This window comes from Ctenopharyngodon idella, chromosome 10 (assembly GCF_019924925.1).
Source record: "Ctenopharyngodon idella isolate HZGC_01 chromosome 10, HZGC01, whole genome shotgun sequence".
Taxonomy (NCBI): domain Eukaryota; kingdom Metazoa; phylum Chordata; class Actinopteri; order Cypriniformes; family Xenocyprididae; genus Ctenopharyngodon; species Ctenopharyngodon idella.
In genome coordinates, this window is record NC_067229.1 from 34963182 (window position 1) to 34975709 (window position 12528).

At 36.8% G+C, this 12528-nt stretch overlaps 1 protein-coding gene across 1 annotated transcript in view; it reads left to right on the forward strand.

The window, feature by feature from the left end:
• The window catches only part of gbe1a (glucan (1,4-alpha-), branching enzyme 1a), a 159416-nt gene that overhangs the window by 52922 nt on the left and 93966 nt on the right, over positions 1-12528 (forward strand). Inside the window, exon 7 of the mRNA XM_051908043.1 lies at positions 157-366. Coding sequence (XP_051764003.1) covers positions 157-366 — 210 coding nt within the window. The remainder of the gene's footprint in view (positions 1-156; positions 367-12528) is intronic.

The window sequence follows — 12528 nt, forward strand, 5'->3', positions numbered from 1 at the left end:
GTGATTTTGATAATTCTGGTTCGACCCTTATGAGCTTTTAACCTTTTGCTTACCACTTAAGTTTTATCAACTAGCTTACACCATCTCACAACCATCAACCTATCAAACATCTAACCAATTCACAATTAACAAACCATGCATTCACTTTTCCCTCAGCCGCTTTGGCATTCCTGATGATCTGAAGCATCTGGTTGATACCGCACACTCCATGGGAATCACGGTTCTGCTGGACGTGGTCCACAGTCACGCCTCCAGTAACACAGAAGATGGGCTGAATTACTTTGACGGGACCGACTCCTGCTTCTTTCACGGAGGCTCCAGAGGGAACCACTCACACTGGGGCAGTCGACTCTTCAATTACTCCAGGTGAACCAATGCTAAGAAATACGCATGCTGAATACATTCTGCTCACATTCCCAATTCTTGTCCTGTTCAATTAGTTCTCATTTGTGAATGTCAAACAGCCCTTGAGTTTTCCAGAAGCATTCACATGTAATGGAACACTAATGGATCTTAATGGCATCTTAAGATGTATAAGAGGTACTCTGGTGTTTTTCGCTGAACCATCACAGCCGCTCATCTATGATTCCTGTTGATTACTGGGCAAGTGTGGGATGCCTCACATGTGGTACTTCACGGTTTGTAGACAAGCTTTTTTGGTAAATCTTCAATCCGTGTCGCCTTACTCACAGTAAGAACCTTAAGAAATTTCTCCCCGTCCCTGGTCTTTCTTCTCCCCCTTCCTCATCTCTGAGATGACAGGCTCTCTTTACGCCACCTCTCAGCGCTGATCCATTAGAGGTCTCAGTGCTGCCCTCCGTTGCCCTCTTCTGTAATGGGATTTCACATCATTGTTGTTTGAATCTGAAGAGTCATGCCTCACCCACCAAAATGATAGTCCTGTCTGGCGGTTACCTCTGCGAATGAACATTGATTTTTGGTCATATCTTTGTTATTGATTCTGGCTGTATTGCTTTTGTTCCCTCTGCTTCTCTGTTTTTCGCCGCTGGCGATATTTAATGTTTTTACATAGCTTAGAGATGGGATAGAATATCAGCTCTACAAGAATACTGGTCATTGTTCAAGTTGAGCACATTGGTCTTTCACAATTGATAGAATGTTTAATGACATTTGAGACACATTATTCTTTAATAAATTTTAGAACTTTAAACACTTTAAAATGAAAATTACCCCAAGATTTACTCACCCTCAAGCCATCCTAGGTGTATATGACTTTCTTCTTTCTGATGAACACAATCAGAGTTATATTAACAAATATCCTGACACATCCAAGCTTTATAATGGCAGTGAACGGGACCAACGAGTATGAAACTCAAGAATGTGCATCCATCCATCATAAACATACTCCACATGGCTCCAGGGGGTTAATAAAGGCCTTCTGAAGAGAAGCGATGTGTTTGTGTAAGAAAAAAATCCATATTTAACAAGTTATAAAGTAAAATATCTAGCTTCCGCCAGACTGCCTTCCATATTCAACTTACGAAGAAAGTGTAAAACTCTCACAGTTCAAAACACTTACACTACATCCTACTCCTTCTGTATTTAACTTACAAAAAAAGCGTAACTGACGCGATGGTGGAAGCTAGATATTTTACTTTTATGTTTATAATATTTTTAATTTTAGTTTTAGCTAACAACAACACCAACACTGACTTTAATTGCTAAGCTACTGACTTAAAATGTAGTCAAGTTCTACATTTTAATTGAAAAATATTTTAGTTGAGTAGTTAGATTTGTGTTTAGACTGACTGCTTTGTTATAATGGTTTCCTGAACATTTTTATGTATGTAATCTTCTTTTTTTTCCATCATTTTTCTTGTGTAATTTCCTGCTAGTACTCTCAGCCATCAAATATTAAGCCCAAGATTTAGTCTTGTGCTCAAGGAGAGAAAATGTCATGAAACCTTGGAAACTGCATGCCACAAAGCATAAAAAACACATATAATGAAAAAAACAAGAGCATTAAAACTCCTCATCTCTCATTCTCACAGTCCTCTAGAATTAATATTGAAATAACACAGATGGTTTTCAAATCATCTAATGGCATTACACTCTCCACATTGTTATTATACATACTTATTAAGTTTCAGATTGTTTATTCAGACAAACTAATCAATGGTTGCTTGGTGTTTCTTGAAAGAAACTCAAAAACAACAGCCTGTCTATTCTAATCTTGCTTTTAATTAACTTGCATCATAGCTAATTGAGAGATGCCAATTTATTCCAATGCATTGTTTTGACTTTCTTCATTTATCCGTCTTTGATTTTTGAGTTTAATTATTCTGTTGAAAAGGCATAGTGTTTGTGGATGTGGTTCTGATAGTTTAAAATGTATTTAATTTGATGATATTTGACTTGTTTTCGTAGTTTACCTTGCAACTTGATCTGAGTGTGTGTGTGTTTGTTTACATAGATAAATTCGAGGATCATTGATGGAATAAAAGGACAATAGACGGTACAGTTTCAAAGCTTGATATTGTGAATAATTTATTTATTAATTCTGTTTTATTTGTTAATCTGTTATTTTGTGGACTGTTGTTTGAAGGCTTTGATGTTGTTGTTTTTTTTCTTTCAGTGTTTGTTCAGACCCAATTATTTTTGATACTGATGAGGGATTGGTAGAGTGGCAGTAATATATTGATTCTTCTTTAAAGTCTTTCATCTGTGGCCTGCTGCAGTTGTTGGCGTCTCTGTGGTGTAAATGAGCCTGTCTCATCCACCCCTTACCTCTGTCAATTCTCTCTAACAATCTCCTCTCTCTATTTCCTTTGCATCTCTTCATCATGCATAAATTCGGAGTGCTTGAGAATGAAGTGTCTAATGCTTCTGTAAAAGTTGTTTTGTGATGAGCATTGTTCTTCCCGGGTGTTTACGTCTTTTGAAGGTGATTGTAAATGATAACTGTGTCGACTCCATCTCCTTCGACTATTCTTATTGATTTGACACGGCCCATCGGAAATAGCCCAAAGGATGACCCTCTCACCCTCATTTCCATTAAAATCCAATCAGAAGAGGCATGCCTCACTTCCGTGGGTCCGTAAACGGCCGTGACGTTCCCTGATCCGATACACTCTGTGTTCGAAACCAAACACAAAATGTTTTGTATGAAGGTTTCTATTAAAGAAAGGTTTCATACAGGCTTCCAAAGCACCATAATGTCATGTCTAAAGATCTAGAACAAATTCCAGTGAGCTTTTAATATTTTTATTTAGCTTTAATTTGTTGTTATTTCAGTTTTAGTAATTTTAGCACTTCATCTTAACTTATTTTATTTCAGATAGTTTCCAAGGCAACATTTTTGTTTCAGTTTAAGTTAGTTTTTCATCTAATCTTTATATTTTATTTTATTTTACCTTTATTTTAATTAAAGAAAACAATGTTTAATTGATTATTTGGCAGTAACAACACTGATAATAATACTTGCAGAACTTTAAAATATCTGGCAACATGATGCAAAACCAACTTTTTACCACGTACCTCACAAAATTAAAATGTTTACTTTATATCATCAAGTAAAATGTTCTCACTTCAACTTTTGAAACAGCACCATTGTATCCCTATAAAAGACATGAAAAGACGTTAAAAACAAAGCCTGGAGACTGAAAGAGTAAACCTACTGCAACAGATGCTGTAATACGCACTTGTTTATTTCATCTCAGATGACAGCTTTGTTAGTACTGGCTGGCCGTCAGCGTGTATTAGCAGCTGTCCTGCAGTAGACTTCACTCTGTAATTAACACTGTGTCTAGAGTTGTTTGCAGTCTAATTACATGTTTGATGAGCTCTGTTTTCCATCCATTGACACTCTTCATGATGGCCGTAAAGATGGTATCTGTGTCTTTTGCAGTCAGTCAAAACAGCCTCAAGTCAGACCGCGCGGAACAGTGACTGAAGGAATTGTTTTTTATCAAAGTGAATTAGTCGTACCCTTTGAGTTTTGCTCGAAAATGTGTTTCATCCCATGAAAATTAAAAAGGGATAAACCTTTTCGATCCTTTCATGCGTAGGCTGCAGGCATCATTAGGTAGGTGCAAGCGATGCCTTTCTGAATTTGAAACAAAAGTACAAAGAACTAAAAAAAATCAAACAACTAGAGACAAAGCTAACGGAGCAAAACAAAACACAATGTATGGCAGCGCAGCTAATATCTTAGTGCCATAGACAGCTCGCACATAGCCATTTTGCATCACTTGTGTGTGTGCGAGCAAAGGCTCAAATGGAAATAGACCTCATTAGGTTTGATATACAAAAGGATTGGCTGTTGCATTTCTTTTTTAATTTAATTTTTAAGATCAGAAAAGAATGCCGCAGGGCACACTGGCAAAAAGTCTTGTATTGATGAAATTTTAATTGCCTTAATCTAATGAAGCACCCATGCACATCTTGGAGTAGGCACTTGAACAACTAGTTTTGGAAGGAAATTAAAAATGTAAATTCCTTTTAAAATAAGGTATAGATGATCTCATAAATAAATAAATGCAATCAAAACTCTACTAAATGCTAAAAATTACAACATGAAAGTGAAATAGAGCTCAATGTTTCAAACAAAACACTGATTTGTGAGGGCGTCGAATTTCAATTTCAACCAAAAGAAATTGAAATTAGGTTACACTTGTTTTTCAGTATGTCAGGATTATGTTATTTAGTTCTTGTTTACTCTCTCTTTCTCTTTGGTTACTCATTATGTGCTCTTTTGTTGCTATAGTTACTTATTATTGCCACCTGTCTCTCATTAAGTTTCCTTTGTTTGCCCTGTGTATTTAAGCACTGTGTTTCAGTTACTCCTTGTCAGTTTTCTTTGACACTAACAACGGTCTACACCAGACAACGGTTGCATCTGGTGTAGACATGGTGTAACTGTGGTTTTCGTTACTAATGTTTGCTCTTGTGATCTCCTGCGCACAGCTTTCACAGTATAGTCAACCGCAGATGAGCGCGAATGGATGAGTTCGACTCATGCGCAGTACATTTGCTTTTGTGTACTACCTTCAAGACTTCAGTGGGCAGCACTGAGTCATGTCATTTACAGGACATTCCTCAGAAGGATAGAAGAAGAAAAGAGAATCCATCATTACATGCAAAGTTTAGAAGGAGAACCAAAACAAAAACGATGGAGAATGATATGCTAATTTGTTTACTGTTCATGCAACAGCATGTTGTTTTGTAATGCTCTTCCTGCAGTCTTCTTCGACTACTGTACAATACATCACAGCTGTGTATTACCACCTATTGGACTCTTCTGTCACAATATTCACCTTGCGCATGCGATGTTGTACTGTGCGCGGATATCTGCAGACCTTCCTGATGACGAAAATTACATTGCGCGGACTGTCACAGAACGTGTGCGGCCGGAGTACAGTATACTTTGGGCTTAGCCCCATCATTCCTTAGGTTTGATGAACTTTATTGACAGCCCAAAAGATGGACTTTTCAATTCCAAAGAAAGACAGTGAGAGGTCAGTATCCTATTGATTGTGAAAGAAAGATAAGCAGTGGAGGTAAATCAAAACATATACACTCACCAGCCCCATTAAAAGTTTAACTACAAAGTCAGAAACAGCTGACTGAGCTTAGCAGGCTTACTCAACTCAAAGAAACATAACAGACTTATAGTGGTCCACATGGGCCCCTGGGGTCCAGGGCTCTACAGGAGTGTTAGCTAACAAAAGCACATTAGTTCAAACAGTGTACTTGGCAGTGGATTTATGGTACACTTACAATGTGGGGTGGCTCACAAAATTGTAGGACGGGGACCAGAACATACATTTTATCCTTACAATAGCTAAACAGTTTAAGCTATTTATTTGCATGGGACTTCAGCAGGCCCCATTTACACCTGGCATAATTTTTAATGTCTTGGGTTATTTGATCACAGGTGGACAGCGGAAAAAGAGATTTATATTTCAGGCCTATATTTTAGCCTATAATGTCTGATTAGATGAGCCAAGTTCATTAAATGTGACGACTCATTTTGAATTGTACACATATGCACTGTGCGCATTTACCTGTACTTTAATAATGATATATTTTTAATAATAATAATAAATGTATATTACATGAACAATAATGATGAAATTTGATATTGTTTATTGTAAATGGAAATCATATATGAATGATCCCTTGCGAGGTTTGAACCTACAACCTTTCGGTTTCTAGCCCAGCTCTTTAACCAGTAAGTTATATCACTGCTGAGTCCATCTATTATTACACAGCACCAAAAGTGCTGTTCAGCCCCTGTGAGATGAACTAGAAGGCTTGTAATCATTCATCTCTCAGCTGAGTAAACACAAGGGTGGGAGGATTGATTCTCAGCTTTAATCTTGGTTTAAATCTTCCCCAGGCCTTACTGCATTTACACCCTCACTCTGCAGACCAAACCGAATTTTAGATGCTTATGTGGATATTTTTACTTTCAAGTGTTAATGTTTATGAGATGTTAAGGAGTCTTGGTTTGAATCCAGAAGTGCTGTCTCATAAATATGTTTTCCAGCTGTGGCTTAAGTACCTCAAGTTTGCACTGTGTTTGAGTGTCTGTGTGCGTTTGTGTATTTGCATTTTTGTGCTGTCTCTAATTTGCTCCAGTGCATTTGTGCTTATTTATGAAATCTAATTGGAAGATATTTTGATCTTGTAGAGTTCAAACCATTAGACATGCTGTTGCAGTCCAGCACATCTCACTTAACTGGTTATAATTGAATCCCAAAGGGTCCGTCTCTGCCTGTGAAGTGTTGTTTTGGGGCCAGGGAGACTGGCGGGGGGTTAGGGGAAGTTTGGAAGAGACAGCTCATAAGATCCGTCAGAATCACGCAGTGTGGGCTTTTTTTCTGGTCTGTTGTCTGCTAACACACTGCCCATCAAAGAAGCTTTTAATAAAGCTGAGATCCACTGCAAGATGTGAACTTTCTATTGAGAACAAGAGCACAGAGAACTGCTTGTACGCTAGCGTTCTGATTCAGTCAAGTACTTCACTGAAGTGCGCTGTGAAAGCTTTTTATGCTAGGACTTGCGTCTGGAACTGGCTTCAGCAAATAATGCATAATAAATACGTTAACTAGCTTAATATAAATGCAGGCATCTGCAGGTGAAATATTTGTTGGCATATGTGTGTGTTGTGTTGTTCAGTTGAAGTTCTTTTTGTGGGCAATGCAAAAACCAACTGTGTTAATGGTCAATCACGTACATATTAAGTGATATTCGCATGTTGCTAAATGACTCGACAGTGTAACAAGCGCAAAGCATACAATCACACACAAAAAAAACCCTGCTGGTCTTAGCTGGTTTAAACCGGGCAAAGGCATTTAGCAGATTTAGCTCAGCATTCAGCTGGTCTAACCAATCCATTGAAAGCCCAAAGTATACTTCAGTTTTGAAATGAAAACTTAGCATGTGCATACAGCCGAATGGGTAACACTTTACAATAAGGTTCATTTGTTAACATTAGTTAATGTATTAACTAACATGAACTAACCATGAGCAATACATTTGTAACTGTGTTTGTTAATCTTTGTTAACATTAGTTAATAAAAATACAGCAGTTCATTGTTTGTTCATGTTAGTTGCAAAGTACATTAACTAATGTTAACAAATGCAACTCTTGATTTTAATAATGTATGAGTAAATGTTGAAATTGACATTAACAAAGTTTAATAAATGCTGTTGAAGTGCAGTTCATTATTAGTTCATCAACTAATGTAGTTAACTAATGTTAACTAATGAACCTTATTGTAAAGTGTTACCGCTGAATGCATAGTATATTCCATATGATACTAGAAACTAGAAAGTTTCATCCTTTTCCAGTGACTGCGCTATTTCTCTCCGGAAGTTATGTCCGATAAAAATGTCATTACCACCAAAAGGCATTACCACCTCGGGTGTGCATTATTTTCTAATAAATCAATGGCCCGTCGTCAATTATTCCTTATTTATACTACGGGCTGTTGAATGCTCGAATCTGATTGGTTGATCAACATTCTAAGGTGTGCAATTATTTTCAGGGAAACGCACAGCTAAAGTAGTTCTAGCAGGTCTTGACCGCGTTACAGTTCCATATCACTTCGCCAAATTATTTCAGTTATTTCAGCCTATAACAGCAAAAGAAACAAATCCCACAACGACACCGACCAAGAAAATAAATATAGTAAACTATAGGATGAAAACTACAAAGTAGTGTCATGGTTTTTTCCACAAAATACGTTTTATTGTGTCCTGAAAGCACATCCTCTCTCGCGCGTGCACACTCTCTCTCTTTCAAATGTACACACGCACTGTATAACGTTAGTACGGACTCGCACAGAAACGTTTTGTCAGCACTGCTCTGACGAATTAATCAGTAAAATGACTCACCAGCGAGGTAATAACTGTGCGATTCTTGAGGTAGATAAACTTATAGTTTCGTTTCGCTATTAGTAGAGACAGTGCTGCCGTGAGAGAGGCACAGACAATCAGGTAGGCTAATTCAGATATGCTCTCTCTCTCTCTCTCTCTCTCTCTCTGCGTTAATAACTTCATTAATAAGTGCATTAATAACTGTATTAATAACTGGGGGGGTGGGGGTTGGGGGTGGATACTATGGTAGTCAATGGGGGGCAAGATCTTCTTGGTTACAAACATTCTTTTAAAAATCTTTGTTCATGCAGAATTCATGCAGTTTTATTTTCTTAAAAGTAAATGTAAGCTGAATGCAGCATTAGAGGTAGGCAGCTCTCTAAGGGTTGGAACTGAGCCCCTGAGTCACTCTTCTCTGGAGCTTATTGATTCTCCGAGATGGCAGAAGGTGTTAGCAGTATGACAGAGCAGTCCCGGCTGTGAGCTAAGACTCCGTAGGAGCTCATCGACTCTGCTCTGCCCCACAGGGGCTTCACTTATCACACTGAGGGCTTTTACTCAATGTCGTCAACACCCAGGGTGCCTCGCAGGATGGAAGCACTGGCTCTGTCACCCACTCGCTCTCCGCACTTGTGCTGCAAACCTCCACTTAGGAGACAGACCTTATCTCTCATCAAGGGCGGCGTGCCAGGGTTTTGTCTTTAATCAATTATTGATGTGAGAAATAAAGCCGTATTTGGGAGGTACTTTGTACTCTAACAGGTGAACAGATTGCCTTGTCTGACAGGGCTTGTGTTTCCAGTCAGGCTGAAAATTGAACTTTTTAAGGAGGAGAGAGAGATGTAGAACAAGGGGCCACCATGATACCTGAGATTTACACACAAGAGATTCACCTCTTCTGCTTCCTTTCTACCTTTTTCATTCTTTCCTCATCCTTTACACATGCAGACTCACACACAAAATTTAGGGATGCATTTTAAGCTTTTCTCTCTCCAATGATTCTGAATCGATTCTGAAATCTGATTTTTCTGCATATGCACAATAGCACTTGTGTGTAATAGAGATTTTGTCAGGAAAATGTTCAGATACCTAAAGGGTTAGTTCACCCAAAAATGAAAATAATGTCATTAATTACTCATCCTCATGTTGTTCTACACCCGTAAGTCCTTCGTTCATCTTCGGAACACAAATTAAGATATTTTTGATGAAATCCGATGGCTCAGTGAGGCCTCCATTGCCAGCAAGTTAATTTACACCTTCAGATGCCCAGAAAGCTACTAAAGACATATTTAAAACAGTTCCTGTGACTACAGTGGTTCTACATTAATATTATAAAGCGATGAGAATACATTATGTGTAATAAAAAATATAAAAAATAACGACTTTTCAACAATAATCAGTGATCGGCGATTTTAAAACACTGCTTCGAATCTTTTGTTTCGAATCAGCGGTTCGGATCGCGTGTCAAACTGCCAAACTGCTGAAATCACTTTGGCGTTCCGAACCGTTGATTTCATTTTTTGGGTGAACTAATCCTTTAAAGCACTCTGAGATGCTGAAAGCACTTTTTGTTTATTGCTCGTAATGTGTTTCTTTGTTCCTCTTTATTACTTTATAATTGCTTGTACGTTTTGAATAATTATAATAAAATGTTGATCAAGAATAGTTTTGGAATGTAATCATGATTCCCAGAATTTGATCAGATGATGAGGTGCCTAAAGATTCACTTCAAAGTTCACCACTGAAAACAGATCAAAGGTAATACTTACATGTTTCACATTCAAACAAGTTAACCAAGTAATTTACATATAATTTACACCATCTTTAAAGGTACAGTAGCACAAACAGCCTAGGGAGTGTTTCCCAAAAGTATCGTTAGCCAACTATATTCGCAAGTTCCATCGTTAGCAACATAGTGACGTTGTTCAACGTTTCAATGGGTTTTCAATTAAAATTCTATAATTTTAATTCTATTTAAATATACAAACATTTAATTAGCATGTCAACAAAGAGCGCCATTTATGAAGAGTGCACACATGCATAAATGAGGAATGGAACCCTGGAGTATGACATAAGAGGGGACCTGTGATGAATCAAACATCAAATTAAATCAAAACAACAGGTAACAATAAATATTGAAATGGTCCACAAATGCCATGTTCGTTACAGCAGGATCTCAGAAAATTACGTTATTGAGAAAGCTGCCTACTGAATGAACCACATTTATACAGGAAAAAAAGGGTATGCCAATTAAATACTGCATGTTATACGGGTGTTATAATAATCTGACATGAATTGCTATTAATTAGCAGAAGTTAATACTCCACCACCTGTGCATAACGTCATTAACAGCAGTCCTATATTTTTGAACCAACGAGGTTGAAACGACGGAAGTGGCACCATGTTACTATAGTTTCAGAAAACAGTCATGACTAAATAGTTAATTTAATGATGTATCATACGTATCATGATGTATTATGTTGTTGCACAAGAAATGAACCCGTGATTAATTTAAGGTTATGATCGAGTGGCAAAAAGTCATGAAAACTAAACTTTTTGTTGCACAAAACATTTATAAATGGTCATTTTATAACAGAAATATGTTCTTCCAATCTGTCATTCTTTCTCCTGGTGTAAGATGGCTGACAAGTTTCAAGTGTGTGTCCATGTGGACATGTGTTTGTGTCTTTAATCCCTTCCCTTTATCAACTGTCTTCTTTTTTCCTTTGTTAGTGGCCTGTTGAAGTGTTACATTGTTGTCTGGTTGCTGATTGGCTGCTCTCTGAGCTGACAGTCGGATTAATTGAGCCTCTCCACTGAGTCCTATCAAATCTCACAGCCAACATTGACACCAAAACAATCAACGACGGCTAGCAGCCCAGCCTGAGATCCACAACTAATTAAAGGGATTGTATGGTTTACTCTTAGAGAGCTGCCTAATGCTCCACGGGTCATCATAACACGGCATGTGGGATATCAAAGCTCAGAGTAACACTCATGAGGATTTGTTTTTTATGATTCCTGAGGCAGGTTTGCTTTCTTCTCTTTTGAGTAGCACTTTATAATTAATTTGATTGGGTTCCGTTCAGCTTAATTTGATTCAGTTCAATTAAGGGCAATTCAAAGGTGCTTTATTGGAATAATTGAGTTTCCAGTTCTAAAAAAGCTTTTTGACATTAATGACAGTAATATACCATTCAAAAAGGAACAATTATCAATTTAAATAACATCAGCACTAATGTTTAATGTACAATTTTTTAAGATCTAAGTGAAACTAATTGGAATTTCTTGCATTTCTACATTTAGATACCTTTACTCTTATCTAACTCGCACTGAAAGTTAATCTATAAAAAACACTGATTTTACATTTATTTTGAATTTTTATATCTACCATTTATCAGTTATTGGCCATAACATGAAAATAATAATCAGCTTATCTGTATCATGTACACTGTAAAAAACAATAAGTAAAATTTACTTAATTTAAAAAAAAAAAAAGTTTTTGCACGCATATTTTTTAAGTAAATTTCAAATATGGAATTAAGCAACTCTACTTAACTAAGTTAATAAGTCATTTTAACTAGGTCAGTAAAGGGTTGAGTAATTTCTACTTAGTTGAAGTTTCTTTTGCAATACATTTTACTCAAACAATATAACACTGAATTAAACCATGCTTTTAAAGTGTATGCTTTACTTAGAAACATCTAAGTAAATTATACAATAGATATTGTGTAGACACCATATCTACATAATAGAAGTAACGCGGCACCTGAACACAGAGACATTAATACTTGGTACACAATACACAATGACGATAAAATTCGATGGCTCATTTTTGAGTGTGAATGTGGCATTTTGAGTAGAAAATGAACTCCAAATGTCATAAAATGGCAAGTTACTAAACATAACCACAAAAGCAATGATAAAACAGTGTAAAAACAGCTGGAAAACAGTGAAAAATCAACCTAATTAATTATTCAGTGCATGGTCGAACACCAGTATCAGAAAAGTTGAGTAGTTTTACTTAATTTTATAATGTTGATACTTACGTTTTAATTTCTACATGCTTAAATTGAGTACTAATATAGAATTTACTTCGTTTTTAAAATTTTTGCCTGAACTAACTTTTTCATGTAAAAATTACATTTGTTTTTTCTGTAGTATTTACTTCACCATAAAATC